The 21,453-nt window shown below is 33.4% G+C and overlaps 1 protein-coding gene across 17 annotated transcripts in view; it reads left to right on the top strand.

Moving 5' to 3' along the window:
- The window catches only part of PCDH15 (protocadherin related 15), a 634,897-nt gene that overhangs the window by 387,098 nt on the left and 226,346 nt on the right, over positions 1-21,453 (top strand). For 16 of the 17 annotated variants that reach the window (XM_045568054.1, XM_045568051.1, XM_045568050.1 and 13 more), the window contains 2 exons: positions 763-956; positions 13,156-13,288. In XM_045568054.1, the coding sequence (XP_045424010.1) occupies positions 763-956; positions 13,156-13,288 (327 nt within the window). The remainder of the gene's footprint in view (positions 1-762; positions 957-13,155; positions 13,289-21,453) is intronic. The other variant, XM_045568047.1, reaches the window with a different exon arrangement.

The following is a 21,453-nucleotide window of genomic DNA, read 5'->3' as shown; positions in this document are numbered from 1 at the left end:
TTATTAGGTGCTAGGTGCCTCAACATGATTATAAATATGTGTAAATTAGCTTTACAGGTGTTAATGTGATATAATTTCAAGGGTTCTGAATAGATTCCCTTTCCTCAAAAAAAAAAAAAAAATTCTTGGGCTACATTAATTATTCAACAGTTAGAGATGCATTTATTTGGTTTTGAAAGGGTAATACTCCAGGCCTTATCAGTCCTTTATAAGTCAGTGTGAACAAGATAAGAACCTTTCTTAGAGAAAGTGTAAATAAAAAAGACAAAAAGAGAGGAGAGTCTCTGGGAGACAGGAAGGAGAACATTATGAATGGAAAAAATGAAAGCAAAAGAAAGGATGAAAGTAATAAAGGGAAACTTCTATTTCCTTTTTTTCCAGGTCTCAGTCTGTAGTAATATGCATTTATGTGTCAAGAACACTAGGTAAGATAGGGGAAAAAAATTAAATTTCCTATAGGGATATTAGATTTTGTTATGGTTTTCCTTTTTTCCTTTATTAAATTAAAGATAGACTTCAAGATCCAAAAATTTTTTACCTTATCACTCTCACAAGAAAAGAAAAATTCTTCTTGCTGTGAATGCTTCAGTATCATAACAACACAGTAGCTTCAATTCAAGAAAACAAGGGTATATATGTCAAGACAACTTTCTTTACTTATGTTTTATCTTTGAAAGCTAGGTCCTTTCTTTGGGGGAAATAACAATGTGATGGTGAAAAGTTGAGTCCCAAGAGGATTTATGTTGTGATTTTCAATTCCAGCTCACTGCAGTCGACGCAGACGAAGGGTCAAATGGGGAGATCACATATGAAATCCTGGTTGGGGCTCAGGGAGACTTCATCATCAATAAAACAACAGGGCTTATCACCATCGCTCCAGGGGTGGAATTGATAGTCGGGCGGACTTACGCGCTCACAGTCCAAGCAGCGGATAATGCTCCTCCTGCAGAGAGAAGGTAATTTATGATAGAACCAATGCAGTCTTTTCATCGCTCCCATTTAACCCCGTAATTAAATTCAAGAAGAGCAGCAAGCATTCTTTTATCCTATAAACATCTAAATTAGATCAGAAAATCGGAGAGAGCAGATTTGCAGGAACTGCATATTTTGATTTGGTTAAGTAGTGGGGACAGTACAGACAAGATTAAACCACAAAATAATTAACTGTGATTTCACATATGCAGAAGGATGCAGGTCTCTCTTTTAGTGGGGGAACTGGGAAATATCAGAGGCATGTTTCTAATTTATTACTGAGAAACAAGGTTTCAGACAGACAGAGAAAGGCTCTTTTCTTCAAAGAAATTCACAGAAGTTATCAGTGGCATGTAATGTCCCAGAGTTTTAAAGCCACCACTCTGTGTATGGCTAATTATTAAATATTTAGGTAAAATAATGTATATGTAGCATATGCATACATACATACACATGTTTATACGTACATACCCATAAAGAGAGAAAAAGAGAGAAAGTTCAAAGGCTCCCTTTTTTGTTGTTGTTGTTGAGACAGGGTCTCTTTCTGTGGTCCCAACTAGAGTACAGTGGCCTCATCGTAGCACACAACAACCTCAAATTCCTGGGCTTAAGCAATCCTCCTGCCTCAACCTTCTGAGCAGCTGGGACTACAGGTGTGCACCACCACCCCTGGCTAATTTTTTCTATTTTTAGTAGAGACAGAGTCTTGCTCTTGCTCAGGCTGGTCTCAAGCTCCTGAGCTCATGCGATTCTCCTGCTTTGGCCTCCCAGAGTAATAGGATGACAGGCGTGAGTCACTGTGCCCAGATAGGCTTCCAACTATTATAATTGCATCTCTCTAGGCTTCTGCTTGAGATAACCCTTTTATTAATTAATTGTTTATTTCCAGATTTTCAGTGTATATTTCAGGAAAATATGAATGAATATATATACACTACTGCACTTTGCTGTTTTTGTTTCCCTTCACAATATGTCTTGGGGTTCTTTCCATATGAATACTGGAGAACTTCCTTAAGTCTTATTTACAAGCTATATGATATTCCTTCTTATATATGTAATACTGTGGAAGAAGTCCATTATTGATGAACTTCTAAATTTCAGTCTCTTTCTTTTACTAAAAATGGAGATATAACATAGAACATGCATCACTTTGAGTGTGTGCAATATCAATAGAGTAAATTATGAGAAGTGAGATAAAAAAGTATATGCAACTTTAAGTTTTATAGATAACTACCAAATTGCCCTCTATAGAGCTTATAACAATTTGTAATTCCAACTGCAAAGTCTGAGAATGGATAATTCTAGACAATATCCCCATTCATGTATAATATCAAACATTTGGATTTTTGCCAATCTGATAGGTAAGAAATAGTATCTAATTTTTATCCATTTGATTATGGTGAGTTTAGTATATTTCCTATGTTTAAGAGCCAATTCTATTACTTTTTCTGTGAAATCTGTTTTCATAATTTTTACTTATGGTATGTTAAGCCCAGATAATAACTATTTTACATTTTCTACTATTGCTTTTATAAATTCATATTGTATATTTAAACCTTTGTTGCATTTGGGATTTATCCTAGTGTACAGTAGGAGGTATTAATGCAACCACATTTTTTTTCAAATATCCTGTTGTCCCCACACAATACATTGGATAACTCATCTTTTCCTCACTGATTTGAGGTGTTATATTTATTATATCATATTTTATGTATTTATGTTATTTTAGACTTTCTATTAAATTCTATTATTTACTTTTCTTTTAAGAGCTATTATCACACAATTTTAATTGTTAAAGTTACATACTATGCTATAGCCTCTGGTGGTACTAACTTACCTCAATGTTTTTCAGTCCAAAATTTTCCTGGATATTCCTTCTGTTAATTTTTCTCTTTGACTTTAAATAAGCTAGTTCAGTGGGGTTTTTATTGTTCTTTTTAACTATATTTTTATTAGCAACACAATTTATAAATTAATTACTGAAGATTATAGTATATACTTTGATCTTAAATCTTTCTGTCCAAGAATTATTTTAATCTTAATTTACTCATGCTTTCTTTTGTGTCCTTCAGTTTTGTTTTGTTTTTTTTAATTTTATTTACACAAATCCTGTATATTTTTATCTTGGTCTCTTTCTATATCTCATGTTTTCATTAAACAGACTCCTTTATTCCTTATATCTTTGAATGGGCTGGTGTTTGCATAAATAAAAGCTATTAATCTCTTTAGATTAATTTTTAACTCACTTTCTTATTTAATTCTCTTATGTTTTTGTACTTTCTAGTCGATTCTCCTATATTATTCAAGAATATATTTTAAAAAGAATGATAATTTTATATCCTTGTTTCCATTTACTTTCTTTTCTTTGATTTCATTTGCTAGTACTTCCAATAAAAATGTTTGTCTTGCTTTTGACTTGAATGAGACTGCCTCCATGTTTCTCCGTTAGATTGCTTTATGGTTTTAAAAACTAATATATTATTATGTTAAGAAAGTATTCATCTATTTCTATTTTATTGACTTTAAAAATGAGAATGGTGTTTTTTTTCAGGTCATACATATTCTTATCTGAAGGTAGTAATGACTTTTCTTCTGAGCTAATGGTATGATGATTGATCTTAATATACTTTCTAAAATAAATCTATTTTGCATTCTTGGTATAAATCCCACTAGGCTATGATGTTTTACTCTTGAAATAAACTGCTGAAATATGTTTGTTGATATTTTATTTAATGAAATTAGTCTGTACTTTTATTTTTGAGAAATCTTATCAAGATTTTGTATAGTTGTCATAAAACTTCATAAGAGAAACAAACAAAATACACAAGGAAACACAAATGTATAAACCACTACCTAACCTAACCAAGATAAAAAGGAACAAAGTACATCTTGTCATAATAAATTCTAAGGGGAAAATAATGTAGAAATAGAAGAAATTAAAAAACATATCAGGGACAACTTTGCTTTAATATGCAAAATTTGAAAACATGAATGGATATTTAAAAAATACAGTTTACCAAAGTTGATCTCCAAAAGCTAGAAAATCTTAAGAGACTAATACCCCAGAGGAAATACAGAAGGTTTTCAAAGGACCCCAAACTACACCAGGTCCAGGCAGCTTGACAGGATAACTGTAACTAGACCTTGAAGAGTAGATCATTCCCATCTTTATAAACCTCTCCCAAAGCAGAGAAATGGTCACTGTTTCCCTGGCAGCACATTCACATGGGAGAGTTTTCTCTCTTCACCACTCTTATCATTAGTCATAGAGATATGGTGAGTGGATTCCTAGTTTCTCATTGTTATATCTAGACTATTTTCTCCCCTTCTCTTTAATACTCTCCCTTTGAATCTCAGGTTTGAACAAAATGTAATACCCATTACTTACCTTGCTGTACAGATGACAGGTCCCTCCTGCGTTATCTTCGCTTCTTTCTAACCTCACACACTGTTGTCATCTACAGATCTGCAGGTCACATTTGGAAGAGTTTAGTTCCTACCTGCCTGAAATTTACTTCCCCAGTACTCCTGTCAAACTTCTTGTTAACTTCATATCCAATATGCAGTTTAAGGCATCTCCAATCTTGCAGTCGCTCTGACCAAGCACCCTTACTTCCATCCTCAATTTCCCTCTTTCTCTCAAACTTCAAACATAACCTTGAGCAACTCCTCTATGGTCTACCTTCAAAATAGTTTCATAAAACAACAACTCCTGACACTTTGGTTATTAATATTTCAGTCCAAGCCACTGTACTTTCTTGTCTAGAGTGTTGAAAACCATTTTTTAATTGGACTTGTGTCTGCGTCCCCTTCAATCTTTTCTCAACACAGTAGCCTAAGAGAACACCCCATTCCTTTACTCAAGCTCTCCAGGGCTTTCACATGTCACTGGTAAAAGACAGAGTCATTAAAAAAGCCAGTGGGGCCCAGAGTGGTTTCCTGGCTGTCACCTGACACAGGACACTCCCTCTTATCACCAATTCTTATTAACCTCATCTCCTACTCGACTTGGCATCCCTTACTCCATTCCAGTCACTGCACCAGTCTCCTCTCTGTCTTTGAGGATCACAGCTACCTTCAGACTTGAAATTGGCTTTCATCTCCTCTCAGATTGGACAGCAGCTATTTCCTCAGATTTCTCTGAGGCCACATTTCCTTCACATGTCTGTAATAGTAAAATTTTCTTTCAGTTCAACATACTATTTATTACATAACTAGCATTTTACCACATTTTAGAATACAAGGATAAACATAGTACTGTCATTTTCAGGCAAAAACATGCAACAAAAAAATAGGAAGAAGAGTATAAATAAATTCAGTTTAACATGATAATTTTGGATTAAGGTAAATTCTGGGCTTTCTGAGGCAATGATGAGGGCACTTATCATAATGAGGGAGTACTGAGAAGTCCTCCTATTAGACAGTGAGTTTAGGAGAATGAGTGATGGCTAACCATTTGATAAAAGTATGTGAAATTATTTTCACAACCTCAGAGGTAAGAAAGAGCTTGGTGTTTAGGGGTAATTACAAGTCAGTCAGTGTTACTAGTGTATAAACCAAATAAAGGAGGGGCTGGAAAGTTAAAGGCTATTTCACAGAAAATTTAATTAGCTTTGTTATAGACTTATCCAATCAATGAAAGGAATTCTGGAAAGACTTTAAATTAGAAATTCACGTGAGAAGGTATCAATTTTGGGGAAAACACTGTGATGTCCCTATGGAAAACAGATTTCAGGGGACAGAGCTATAGGCAGAGAAATCAGGTAGAACACCACCACTGGAAGAGTCTGGGGGGAATGCTGCTGATGGCTTGAACTGGGTATGTTAGGAAGAATAGATAGATGAAATTGTCAAGAAAATATCTCCCAGGTTTTTGTCTAAGGTGACTTGGTGGCAATGATGTCACGATGGTGCATGTGGCTTGGGTGAGTGCATGATTTTAATTTTAGACATATTTTGTTGGCTGTGGCCTTAATTAATATATCCAGAAAACAAACAGATATGCAGTAGGCCCTGATGGGTTCTGCATCAGTGCATTAAACGAACTGCACATCAAAAATATTTGGAAAGAAAAATTGTGTCTGTACTGAACATGTACAGACTTTTTTCTTGTCATTATTCTCTAAACAATACAGTATACCAACTATTTACATAACATTTACATTTTATTAGGTAGTATAAGTCATCTACAGATGATTTAAAGCATAGGGGAGGATGTGCATAGATTATATACCACTACTACATTATTTTGTATCAGGGACTTGAGCATCAGAGGATGTTGGTATCCACTGAGGTCCTGGAACCAGTCACCCATGGATACCAAGGAATGACTGTGTATGCCTGAACCTGATACAAAATGCTAAGGGCTCTTTCTTGGAAGAAAGTTATAGTATACTTTTAAATATTGAATAGATTTTATTCAATAGATTTTATATATAGAATCTAAAGTAAGACTCAAATAAAGTTTGAAAATTTTTAAATAAGAGCTTCATTAATACTAGGTTATTCAGAAGAGGAGTTAAGGATGAGTGGTACTTTGCTGAGCATGTACTATAGGGCCAGCCACCATGCCAGCTACTTTATATACATAATTTCTAATCTTAACAATGACATTGTGACTTTTGCATAATTATATTTATTTTTGCAGTCCAGAAATCTGAGTCCAAAACAGGATAATTGACTTGGCTAAGCAATTCCTCAAACCCCAAGTTAACAAGTACTAGGACCATAACTGGAACTCAGGACTCTTAGATTTTATAACACTTTCCTCTAGTTTGTTACATATTCATAATATTTGTAGTTACTGTTTTGGAGAAAAACTACAATTGTTTATTAGCTATACTAATAATGCTAATTGTAAGAACAAATCACCTTTTTTTCACTTAAACTTTCATTAAAGTCCTTTAATATTCATAAATTTATTTTACGATATATATTTTGTTTTCCATTGAAGATAGTGGTGTGCAAAATAGATCTGATCTGATGTATATGTGCCAATATACTATGATTATTATGTTTGAAGTGCTTTAAATAACTTAATTGATTGTTTACTGAATGAGATTTTATAATCCACTTTTTGCTTAGTTCCTACTTGCAAGACATATCACTGATTTTCCTAGATAAGCTATTGCTTATCATTAGTATAGTAAAAGTTTTTTACTTGAGTAAAATTGTATTCCACTCTGGAAAGACAGTGCTATCTTCAGAATCTGAGGATACAAGTCTTTTCAGTGATATCAGACATTTAGTTGAGCTAGACTTGCTTTAAACAATGGCATGGATACTAAAAGATCACCTTAGAATGTTTGGTGAAACTTCTACTGGGACTTGCAAAGAATAAAATCCATACACTTCCATTCTACCTGCTGGAATAATGTCATGTTCACTGTAGGATAATGACATTTGCTGTTTCCTGAAGGGAAATTAATCATTCAAATTGAATTGATGAATGAACTGAAGGGTTATGAGGGTTTGCTTTCAGTATTTCCTTTAAAAGGAAGATAGTGTTTGAAAATTAAGAACATGAAAATATAGGTGGTGATATCCTTTACAGATTGACCCAGTGAACAATAGTGGCATGTAAACCTAATTAAATAATAACATCCAAAAACAATGGAAGCAACTTTCTGAATTTGGGCAATGTTCAATAATATTCTTTTCAGATGGCAACCTCAATTCATAAATTTAAGTAACATTGACTCTCAAAATAAGGCCAATATGAATTAACTATTTATGCAGTTGTGATTCCAATTTAGTAAACCAGCTAAAGATTCAGAGTGAGAGGAGGAATAGTTCATAGTTTTTTGTTTTGTTTCATTTTGTTTTAGGATTTGATAAGCATAAGATGAGAGATAAAACCACAAGATTAAAAAAAGATATTTTGGGATATTTACTCTAGTAGTATATGTAGGTCACCTTATACTTCTTGAATTCAATAAAACTGAATAAATATTTATTAAATTCTGATATGAATAAAATATTACTGCTCAGTATTTATGACAAATAGAAAATAAAAGAGGATAATCCTTGTTCTCAAATAGCTTACAATAAAATTGTAATAAAATGATTGATGCATGGCATAGCATACTTTTTATAAATTAATTCCCCAATTTTTTAATGGAATCTAAGGCTATGTTTATCAATAATTAACATGAGATTAAAAATTACTCTCAAATAAAATTATTTTTCCATTTCAAATATATATATTCTTTTAAAATCTGTACATGTTCTATTTAACATTAATAAAGAACTTATGGAGTCTTTGTTTATTCATTTATTTTAAGAAAAATTTACTAAGTTCCCACAAATCCTAGTCTCTTGGGGAGGTACTGGAAACATAAGATAAGTAAAATGAGGTCTCTGCCTACATGGCATCAGATGGAGGCACAGGTAAATCCAGACAGGGCATAGGAGGTAAATACAAGTGCACTTCGACATGAATGGTTATCGGATATCCAAGTAGAGGAAACATGAGCAAAGACAAAGAGATATGAGAATGCAGTATGTTATGGAACTGTGAAAGACTTTGCATGTTTGATCAGATCACTGACCTGCTTAAAACCTACCAACTAATCCGCATTGCCAAGATGAAGTTTGTAACAATAGGTGTAGCATATGAGTCCCACCTTAATTCTCTCCAGCCTTAACTCTTACCACTGCTCCATTTATATCCTTCTCTTTAGTTGTACAAAACTTACAGTTCTCACACTTAATGTTCTGTAAATGCGTTTTCCTGTCTGCAATGCCATACGATTTTTACATGTAAATACATCTTGTGTCTGAAACTCTGCCCTTGTAACTTATCCTGAGAAGTCTCCTCTCACCTCCCTCATATGTTGGTTTTAAATCTGAAGTCTTTGTTCCTGTAGATTCCTACATGTAATTCCAAAATAATAGAATAGAATCTGTGAACACTGAACTCTAAATATAGCTTTTCTAGCACAATGTTGGTTTGAGACAAAAAACAAAAACAAAAAACAGTAATTTCTCTGTCTGAAGTCCACTAGAGAAGGCAATATCAGCATCTATAACCTTCATCTTAAAAATAACTTAGAAATATAGAATTACACATACACACCTTGTAGCACACATATCAACACATTTAATATTAGATTACAATACAAATTGTACAATCCTCTAAATGCCAACATCATCTTATTACTACTGATTATTATTGTAAATTACACCATTTCCAAAGTTAAAACATCTTATGTCTATTTTTTCCAAACTCTTCTTTATTCATGTTTTTTTAATTGTAAGTGCTACAGGTGAAGTTTAATTTATGGTATAAATAATTAAAAATTGTGACATAGTCTGAGTGAAAGACTTAAAATAATTTGTGGTTTCCTGTAAGGTAACATCATTTGTTAGAAATTCAGAATGTGTTATATTCACACACATCAGGAAAGTAAAAATTCCCTGATTTATTTCCCAAATTTTTTCTTGTGGGATATGGGGAGAAAGAGCAGGCAGATTTTGAATTCTGAGGCCTTGTCTTTTAGTTTATCTATTGTTGCTAATTAATTTTGTAACCTTGATTCAGTCACATATTCTTTCTGCTTTTTAAATCCTCCTTTGTAAAATGAGAGATAAATTAGATGGTTTCAAGGCTCTTTTAAAACCATGAGTATCTGAGAAATTACATTACCTCTTTTGTTCTACTCTGACCTTCATTACCAAATGAGAAATCATAAAGCTTTATGATTTTCAGTTTTATAAATAGAGATTTATCTACATTATACTGGCTATATTGCAAAAATAAAATTTGTGTTATATAGATGCTCAGTTTTATGCATTTAGGACTAGCTATAAAATGTAAATACAAAATGCTCACATAAAATGTTATTATTTATCTAGTGACTGCCTTGTTTTATTATGTACTTAAATGATGCTGTTGAATTACTACTATTTATTGCAGCATCAGTGCTATCATTTTATTGTGAATACTATTGGTATTCAATTTTAGGAAAGCTGACTCTGACACTATGCTGAAATCAGGGATAACAAGGAGATAGGGTTTTAAAGGGCAATAACCCTCAAGAAGGCTGGTGCTTATTTAAACACATTGTAGGGAAGTGCCAGGATGTTGAAGATGAAAAATGCAAGACCTTGAAATATGATCTTCCTCAAATAACTCTGAGATTCAAGTCCAAGAGGAAAAAAATAATTAGGAATTCTAGCATTTGTATTATCCTGGAAAGGAGCAGAGGAAGCAGAGGAGTAAGGACAGATCAAAGAGATGATCACATCAGACCAAAGTTGTTCTCTATCTTCTTCCTTGGGGTCTAGTGTCCTTTTTGTTTGAGAATTTTAAAGTTTTCTTTCTCTGTGACAGATGCACAAGAGCCTCATACAAGTTAAAGGTTTTTATTGTAGTATTGTGAGTGTAAGCAGTTTACCCACTAAAATGGCAAAATAGTGAGAGGGAAGAGAATAAGGAAATACATAAAGTGTAATAAGTTTAGCATAAACTGTACTTCCACAAGCCTCAAGAGACTGTTATTCTTGTAAAGCCTTTATAAAGTATTCCATACCAGTAAGCTGAAGCTCTACAGAATATCAAAAGCAGGAAAGGCCTAGCTTTTGGAAAGGAAGCTTTGAATTTGGAGTCCAGGTATATTCCAGGTCAAAAAAATGTTAATCAATGAGAGAACTCTTGGCTCCAGGGCTATTGAGGACTTTAGATCGGTTTGTACAAGAATCTCCTGGGATGCTAATTTTAAAAGCAGACGAGTCTACATGTCATACTCTCCAAGAGATTCTGGAGCAGTAGTCTTCAAACTCTAGTGTGTACAACTAAAACCTTGGAAATCTGTAAAAATGTAGATTCTTATATCCCACACCAAAGATTCTGACCCAATATGTTCAAACCCTAATACCACCATACCCTACACTTGGGAGGAATGAGGAGATATCATACTCTCATAGGTATCTCTCATAGGTATTTAGCCTAGAAAAGCAAAAGGATGCAATGAAAATGTCTAAAATATTATAAAGGGTATGAATAAGATATGAGTAAGATTGTTTATACCAATCATAGAATAGAATAAGAAGCCTTATTTTGAACAATTTATCAATAATAAATGATAAATGTTTTCTGTATGTGCATATATACACATGTACACACAATACAAAATCTTATTTAATCCTTATGCTAACCTTGGATGTAATTATTATTTTCATTTCTCATATGAAAATAGTGAAGCTGAAAGAAGTAATTTGCCAAAGTTCACAGAGTAGCAGCATCAAAATTCTAACCCAGGAGTGTCTGGATACAAGTCTTGTACTCAACTTGTATCTACAGTTATTGCCAATAATGTTATAGGACTTGTCATGCATTGAAAAGGTGCTGTCAGAAAAAAGAAACATATTTATAAAATGTTTGAAAGACCTGATGAATAACAGATAACAGATGCTAAAATAAACCAGGATCTTTAAGGTAACATCAGGGAGAATGTTACACATTTTAGGGCTGCTTTAGGGGCCAGATCACCACCTAGTAGCATGTTAGGTCTGCATCAAAATGACAATTTCTTTGTTCCTACAACATAGGCAGTGAGAATCTTTGCAATGCACATATTTTATGATTTCCTGTTATTTTGCTTTCGGATTAATAATTATAAGTCTGTAAAAATATTTCATTATCTATTTTAGTATATTTCAAACATTCTACTTTTAAAGGCTCAGTTATATATACACACACATACATGCATACACACACGTATATATACATATATACATATATTTTTAGGAGAGAAAAAATTTAAAGAAATTATAATTTGATTAATTTATTTGCAAACTAATAAAGTGATAAAATCAGAGAGAAGAATGAATACAGTTATTTTAACTAATTATAGATTTCTATAATATTTTAATTTAAAATGAGATTACTTTGTAACAATATTGTGACAAGTGTAAGCATGAAATTCTTTACAGTCACTGTATCTCCTTAAAGATGTTTCAACTGCTATAGGTATCTAATTTAGTGAGGATACGCTCAGAAACAATCTGAATTTGGGCATATTATAAAGTGATAAGCTATAAAACCAAATTTTAGTGCTCACAATCTGTATTTATCCTCAAAGCTTGTTAAAAAGTAGAATGGTTTTGTTAGTAATCTCAGAAAAATGTTTTTGGTGACTATGTCTTTTAATTGAAGCACTTAATAAAAAGAATTTGGGGATACTGTATAAAAATTCTAGCCCCCACATAGAAATTATAACAAATGTGTTTTGAATAAAAAATTATGATTTTTGTTAAAATAGATTTAAAGCATCTCAGTGGTGGTTATTTCTTTGTAAAAAAATGCCATATATAAGTGTGTGTATATATATATATGTATTTTTTAAGGTAGAGGACTCACCTTATAAATTCACAGGTCTCGTTAATGTGGTTTAACCAGTATTTCTTCTTTACAAACCTTGAACGCCTTGCTTCTTCAACTTTCATTTTGTAGAGAAATTTTAGAGTTCAGAGACAGCAAAAAAGTTTATTATGTCAATGCTAATATTTTTTCCCTTATAATAATAAAGTATCTTATCCTTCAAGAAAATTCACTGTCAATGTAGAGGATTAATTAAATCTAATTTCTGGCTTTTCATATTATACTTTTTAAAGATGCTTTAAACATGTATTTAGTTTCGTTTGCAACTATTTTATACAAGGATTACTTATGATCCTGACTCCTGACATACACTTACATTAAGCCATTGATGTCAGCAACAGAACTAATAAAACAGCCCATAATTTGTTTTGTGTGTTATTTTAATCAATACTCCCTCTGCTGGATTAATAGGAAGAGAGCCCCAAGGACAGCTCCTATTATCAGATGTTTATAGAATGTTTTTTGCTATTAAAGAAGCATTAAAAAACAGAGTCAGAAGTCAAGGCAAGTTAATTTATTAGCTTTATTTGTATAGCTATTCCTTTTTAATTCGCGCTATTAATCTAAGTAGGAAAAATAGATACTGGAGGCAATCTATTTCCTATTACTCAGGTAATTTCATAAAAGCATTATATTTTGGTGGTAGTTTTTTCCTCATCCTTTTATTCTGTTTTTAGTATTTTCTATGAAGTTTGGAAATGTCCTTTCGTGTAAACCCAACAACTAAGTAAAGAATACAGTGTAACATTAAATGTGATGTAGATTCATAACCCCTCTTGTTCACCTCTCTTTCTGTACAGGCACTCCATCTGTACTGTGTACATTGAAGTACTTCCACCAAATAATCAAAGCCCTCCTCGCTTCCCACAGCTGATGTATAGTCTTGAAATCAGTGAAGCCATGAGGATTGGTGCTGTTTTATTAAATCTACAGGTATGCTTCCAGAGATATGTGTCTGTGTATATGTGTGTGTGTATGTGTGTATAAAATTCTAAAGGGACAAGCTTGAATTCTAACGAGTTTATATTTGTGTATGGAAGGAAAAACCTCACGTGCTTGCTTACAACATGGTGAATGAAAATTCTGTCTAGAAAGGAAAGCAAGAGTAAAAGGGATGGAAGGTTTCCACAGCTAATCTATTCTATTGATTGCCATAGTTGAAGAACTAGCGTTTGGCTGGCAGGGCTTAGCTGCAATTGTTATAGGAGAGAATGAAGGGATTGGAAATATGTACTTGAATATTTGTACTTTGCATCCAGAGTCTGCAGCTGACTATGATTTTCTGTCTTGGATGCTTTTGCCCCAGCTGGATTTATTTTTGTTGCAGTGCTGTATGGGGGAAATAACCTTTGACTCAAAGTCTGATGGTAGTCATTCTAATTCTGAGGCAGGCTCTGCTTCATTTTATGGCCATAGGCAAATCTTGTAATTGTTGTGCCTGAGCTTATTCATTTATATAAAGGGGTAGCTTTAGCTGGTATTTCTACTTGCAGTTAGAGATTCATGGGCATATGAGTTACTTGCAAGATGATAGCTTGATTTGCAACGTTTATATATTTCTGACAAAAGTACATTTGGCCATGGAAGGCTCTACCTTTAACTGAATATGCAGCTTCAAGTTGTGCTAAATATGGTGTTGCCAACTGTCACTTACTCTAACTATAACAGGACATATTATTTTATATATCTTCTGGTATTACATGGGAATAGCAGAAGTTGCTGGTATGAGAATTCTGGAGGTTCACCTTGAAGGTTAGGAGAGATTTTAATGTGACTGACCCAGGAAAATTCCAGCATCAATCTTTGCCATCAAATGAAGTGACACAAGGCACAGCTACATCTCACTCAAATCCCATTTGAATATTCATACTCTCTTCCCAGTTCCCGATGATGTAAAAGTAAAGATTCCATAGACTGTATTGAAAAGGATTTAAATATAATGAAACATATCAAACTTCATTTTCCAGATGTGCAAATAGAAAGTGCCTAAGATCAGTTGATTTTCTTCACTTATAAAACAAGGCTTTTTCCATTATATCATACTGATTACTTGTGGTTGCCAAAATTTGGTTGATGTTACCAGGTTCTTCTCTGTGGCTTAGCTCTAATATTTATTTTGTTGTTTCTCTCCAGGTAACTAGGGAGAGTTTGCTTTAATTGTTCATTGAATACTGAAACATGAGAAACAAAATTATATAAAAGTAAAGATATTAGTAATAAGTAAAGTAGGAGGATTTTAGTAGATAAAAGAAAGTAAAAAAAAAAATCTAAGTTTCTTTAGGAGAAAGAAAAGAGCTAATCAAATCATTATACTGACAAAGAATGGAAAAAACAAACATTAAGACATATTTATTTATTTATTCAGTGGAATAATGAAGATCTTTGTTTTTATATTCATGGGAATTCATTTATTGAAACAAGAAGGAAAGGAAAGAGAGAAAAGAAAAGTAAAACAAATCTCAAATTTTTAAGATTCTCAGGTCAAGAAGTTATAGATGTTTTATATTTAAGTGTTTCTTAAGAATGTGCCTTTATATAATGTAGCTTTCTCTGACATAAAACATAATTGTACTTGTAAGGTGGTCCAGGTTTCATTTTAATAAATTCCAGAAAGATTTAGGAACCATATGATAGTTGAATAATTCTACCTGTGAGTTAAGGATGAAAAGAAGTTGTCCTTTTTCATATCTTACATTTCTCTGGCACAAAGGCTGAAAAAAATACTTGAAATGACATTTCTATTCACCCTTTGTGCTTCTGGTAGAAGCAAAAGAAAGGGTTCCAGTTACAGTGCAGTCTCTATTAGAAAGAATGAAGGTGACGCCAGCAAGGTATTTTTCACATACCACCAACCACCCACTTCTGTTCATGATCAACTGAGACTGAATTTAAACTAGTGACCTAAAAGTTGAAAAGCCTCCATCAAATTACTCTTCCATAGACTTCTGATAAGAGGATGCATTAGAGGTACTCTGGCTGCCTGTGGGCCCCTCAGCCCCAGCCTTTTCACACATGTAGCACTACCTACTGCTGACTCACTGCTCAATTTAGAAAGACAGGATTTGTGGGGAAATATATTTTCAACAATAACAGCTGACTGGCTTTTTCAAAATAATCTGTTTTGACTGAGATCAAAATAGTTTCTTTTGAGACAACAATTCTTGTTTCTCCCCCTCCTCCTTCCCCTTTTAAAGTATTTTCTTTTCATTATATCTGAAGGTTGTTTGAGATTTTCCTCAGTGTATTGATTCTGTTTTGCCTGACTTCCATATTGCTCGTGTTTAGTGGAGGAAAATGTTACCCAAAGCTCTCTGCTTTCTCAAACCTCTTGTGCCGATCAGGGCTAGTTTTAGGTGGTATTATTTTCTCCAGAGTTGGTCAGATCTTGCTCAAAAGCATGATTACATGTAATTCTGACCTGCCAGTGAAACCTGGTACAGTGCTGTGACGGGACCAGATCGCATTAGGATACTGAGAGCCAATTGTGTGCATCTCTTCCTAACTCTGTGTTCAGTTGTGTCATGTTGTTAGCTTATCATTGGCCACTGTTGGCATATTTATGCCACAGGAATTGGCAAATGCAAGAAATTAGTGGCCTTTACTCTGGAGCTTGTTGTGAAGCATTTACCAGCATGCCACCTGATACAGAACTAATTTCCTCAAGTATTTAAATCAATAAAAGCCATTGACTCCAATGGCTTCCTCCCTTTTTGCCCCTCTGAATTTTTGATCTATTTTCATCACACTAAAGAAGAGGCAAAACTACTAAATAAAGCCATGTGTTATACTCAGATACACAGATCTTTCTTTTTTCCTCACAAGAGCGTTATTTCCTTCCAAATTACCCTTCATATAACCCACATTTCCTTGGACCCACCCCAACACCATTAGCTTAATCCTCCTTTCTTATACATAAAACTCCCCTATATCATCCTTATCCCCATCCTTATCAAATAATAATACTGTTGACCCTTGAACAACACAGGTGTGAACTGGGCAGGTCCACTTATTTGTGGATCTTTCACAGGATGTGAAACCTCCCTAAATGAGGGGCCGACTTTTCATATATATGAGTTCTGCAGGGCTGCCAGACTCGAGAATGTGCAGATTTTTGGTATGCCTGGAGGTCCTGGAACCAATCCCCTGGTATACCAAGGGATAACTGTAGTTAATTATTAATGTTGAGTCAAGCACTCTCCAAGTTCTTTACTTTAGATTCTTTACTTATTATATCATAAGGATAGCTAGATTGTATTATGGACACACATAAAATCTCAGTGATTTGAAACTGACAAAGATTTGTTTCTTATTCACATTGCGTGTCCATTTATGAATCACCTCCAGCTCTGTTCTTCCTCAATCTCATTCCCCTTTAGAATGTTGGAGAATCTTTTATATAGGAAAATGTTGTTCTAATAACAGACAAACAAACAAACATTCTCTGTATGCCAGCTGCAGAGGGAAAATGAAAGGAAGCAAGACAGGAATGTGAGTAAGATCATTCCTACCTCACTCCAAGTCCCTAAAAACAAAATTAGTTTTAAAATAAAGAGGAAAATAAGATATCATATTAATAAAAATGACTTTTACTATGTAATAGTTATAGACTTAAAGTGAGACATCATTGACAAAGTCAGCTACACACCAGAAATAAAGGTGATCAACACAGCACCCTGATAGCAGCCAAAGGAGAATAAAATTAAACAGTTTTATAAAGGTGAGATGCCTTATTCAAACTGAATATAAGGTAATGTAAGAGAATGCAGGCCTGAACTTTTGTACCTATAAAGGAAGCAAAAGGATAGGAAAGATTTTGGAAATTCCATGAAGGTACAGATCTACAGTGTTTGGCCCTGCCTCAGTCCATTCCTGGACTGCTAATTGTGGTATTTTCCTGCATTACATGTTGAACAGTTATAAAGTATATTACTCTCAGAACCTTGACATTGTTTTTAGCATGGCTTTTTCAAGATGAAATTCTGAGTTCTTTTCACATTTCTACAAATCATCAAAATATACAATTATCAGCAGTGAGCTTTTGCCTGACTGAAAAGAACAAACACTTATGAACAAGTGTTGAATCCAGTGAACCATTCACTTATTGCTGGTGAGGTCATTCCAAAGGAAAGTTCAGCCACAATTCGAGAAATGGGTAACAAATGTGTGGATGGAGAGTGGAGAAAAAGTATGACCTTCCTTGCATATAATATATTCCTTTGGTGTGAAGATTTGGGATTAGGTAGGAAATAAGTGCTGGCAACTGTTCCCTGATTTATAGTGTTTTTCCCATTTCTATCTCTTTTTGCTACCACTTCTCTATTTATATTGACTTATGGACTTATTTCTGAAAATGAGTGGTAGTGAAAACAATGCACTTGAAATATAGTAGTACTGATTTTAAAACAAGAAAGAACAGGTATACTGTAGCATAGGGTGACAAACTGCAGTCCATGGGCAAAATGACCTGTTTTTGTGCAGTTGGTAAACTCAGAATGGTCTTTACATTTTTAAAGATTTGTTAAAAACATATAAACCAATAAAATATGGCAAAAATCAACAAAAAGTTAAAAAAATAATAATATGTAGAGTCTATAAGTACCCCACAAAGCTTAAAATTTTTACAGCTGACCCTTTGCATATACCATTCATTGTGTATCATTAAAAAAAGCCTGTTATGTTTACATAAATTATGAAGCCACCTTTAAAAGAGAAGAGATGTAAAGAAAATATATTTTCAACCCCAAAACTTAACATTTGTTTATTACATTAAATTGAATTAAGGGATTATTCATTTAACTGTGCAAAGATGGATCTCATATTACCTAGCCATAAACAGAAGCAACATCAGTTAGTAAAGTCATCTACAGTTGGCCCGCCATACCCATGGGTTCCACATCCATGAATTCAACCAACCATAGATTGAACATATTGGGAAAAAAAAAAAAAAAAAAGGATGGTTGTGCCTGTGCTGAACATGTATAGACTTTTTTCTTGTCATTATTTTCTAAACAACATGGTATAACAACTATTTACATAGCATTTAAATTGTATTAGGTATTATAAGTAATCTAGAGATAATTTAAACCATACAGGGAGATGTGCATAGATTATATGCAAATACTACAGCATATTCTATAAGAGACTTGAGCATCTGTGGATTTTTGTATCCACGGGGAGTTCTGGAACCAACTGAGGGATACCAAGGGATGATTGTATTCAATAAATATTTGTTAAAATGAATAATAGAGACTAACTCATCCCTTAGTATGTAAGAAAGCAAAATTTTAAGAGCTTTGGAAATAGGCAGGAAGTTATGATCTTTGGTGTAGGGCAAATGAGATCTTTGGTTGTAGGGCAAAAGAATCAGATAGTATGTAAATTCCATAGTGCTTGAAATGAAAAAGAGAGTAATCAGTTAATGGTTGTTATTTTTGTTCCAATTCTCTAAGAGGAAAATTACCATTCTTGTTTTTCCTGTTAACTCATAAAAGATTTTGGACTTTATAAGTGAGCAGGAAGCTACTAGGCACTTGAAATAATGGACAGGAAAGAGAAATGTCAAAAGAATATGGGGGAATGGATGCATTCAAAAAAATATCTTCACCCACACTTTATAATTTACTAGCTCTTCTATTGAGAAAAAATGATCACTTGCAATTTAAAGAACAAACTTATACTTTGGAATCCCAAGACACAGATGGCTAAGGGATCAATATTAATAATAATAGAATCAACATCTTATTTTAATAGACTGCAACTATAAGCCAGAAGCAATACTAAGCACTTAGAAACTTCCTCATCTTTAATACTCAGCAAAGCAGTGAAGTAATTTTTCCAGTGTTGCAGTGGTGAGATTCCAACACAAGATTTCTGGCCCTAGAGTCTATGTGCTAAGCACTGTTTTCTGCTGCCTTTTCTAAGGACTGAGGTTTTCTTACTCCCTTCAGCTTTACTCATACTTGCCAACAATTACTTCAGTGGCAGAGAAGGTCTACCCACAAGGTAAATCATTATTTTTCTTTCTAAAATCTGCTTGATTAGCCTTCATTTTATTTTCTTGCGGTTGCTTCATGATTCTTTACAAAAGTGAGGAAAAGTATTACACAGAAAATGCCCATAGACACTGGGAAAACATAATTTACCCTCTGCTTTAAACTTCTGGTTCCACCTGTCAGTGGGCTTAATGGCTCTGATAGTTTGATCCTCTTTCCTTTACCTGGCTTCTCCTTGCTGGATACTGCAATAACAAAAAAAAAAAAAAAAAAAGAAAAAAAAAACAGCTCAGATACAAATAGCCGGAGAAAATAGAAAACAGTAAGAAACAGACCAAGAAGTTGAATGTTGCCATCTCTGGGTACCTAAGAAAAAACGATGTATTTTTCTAATGAACTCCTTGGTGTAAGAAGGGGTTTGTCAACTTGCAACATGTGTTTTCTTTTCATCTTTATCCATTCTTCTCTTTTTAAATAGTTTCAAAAAATCTGTGGAATTTATCCTATATGCCTCAAGGAATTGTTATTTTTAGCCCTAAGGAAAAATTCCTGCTGCCTTGATCTCACTACAGAATTGATCTTTTACCAAAACGGTTTGAATTAAATGCAAGCTGTCTTATAGCATGCGCCTCTGCATTAACAGTTCCTGTTAGAGGTGCTAATTTGTTTTTCTGACATCTTTGAAATGTGCTAGAAAGTTCAGGGTTTTTTCCTTCTCTTTCCTTTATTTTTGATAAATTTTTCTTGCACAATAGGATGCATTTTTTTCCCCTGAAGATGATACAGGAGTTTATTATTCATGAATGTTTTGCAGCTGGTACAAGTACCATATACATGAATCATCGGGACTGCGCCTTAAAATTTACAACGTCATTTATATTATGAGGATCACTTTGTATACATTACTTAGAGATTTGCTGTTCTGTAATCAAAAAAGCTTTTCTTTGAGCATATTTATTCTTTAAATGTATTACAGTATAGATTAACACTGTGGATTCTACTAAAAAATGGGTATTTCTATTTCATTACATAATACATAATTTATCCTATTTAGTAGGTTACCCTGATTTTGATAAGTGTCAGGAATGGAAGTCTCATTAATTTTTCTTTTTGTTTCAGTCCATGTGGTGGAAAATACATTTTTTCATCTTTTCTTGCACTATATTTCAGGTGGCTCTTTCATCATTAATATTATCTCAAAAGAATAATGTCATCATAAGTGTAGATAAGGAAGTTGAAATACATTTAACACTGATATTGGTTACCTGGTTTCAAAACATACTTTATATTTTGTATGAAAGAAAGATAGATAGAGATAAGAGAGGGGGGATCTCACAATGCCAATCACCTGCTCCTTGCAAAAATTAAATTTGATTCCTAGTGTGAATTTTTCTCCTTTGAAGCAAATGTACTGATATGTCCAACTTTTCAGAGAAAAATTTTTGATCCCCTTGACAACATGGGAAGTATATTATCTAGGGATGATTTTTTTTTGTCTCTAGGCATATAAAACTGTCAAAAGTGAGAAAACATATTTTTATGTATTTTCTATTCATATATGTATCTTCCTTTTCTCTAAGAACAGCATAGCCCCTTGTAAGTTTTCCATAGACAACAATATCCTCATAGGCATAATGCCAGAGAAGTGTCATTGAAATTAGGGAAAGGAGAACCCTGGCTCCTGTACATTTAAAACAGATAGTTTTTAAATTGTTTTTTTCCTTGACTCCTTCCTTCCTTAAGTAGGAAATAAACAGGATAAAAAAATAAGTGAGATTTTTACCCAGAGGGAATGCAGGCTATGACTCAAATGCTTATTTTTAGTGGAGTTAGACTTTACTTCTGTTTGACTGACATTTTAACAAGAAGTATGGCACATAGGAAATGGGTGAAAATTATCTTATTTTCGACTCAAAGAGAATTAGTAATTTAGAAAACTTGATATGGTTCAAGGAATAAAGCCATATTCTCAAGGTATTATTGAAAATAATTAAGGACCTAAAAATAGTAAGATAAAATCACATTTTCTGATGTCACTGAAAATATATAAATATTAAAAATATTTTAACAAATATCTTTGTATAAAACAGCCACCTTAACAGATCT

Source organism: Lemur catta, chromosome 14 (genome assembly GCF_020740605.2).
Source record: "Lemur catta isolate mLemCat1 chromosome 14, mLemCat1.pri, whole genome shotgun sequence".
In the NCBI taxonomy this organism is placed as follows: Eukaryota; Metazoa; Chordata; class Mammalia; order Primates; family Lemuridae; genus Lemur; species Lemur catta.
This window is presented reverse-complemented; position numbering and strand designations above follow the sequence as displayed.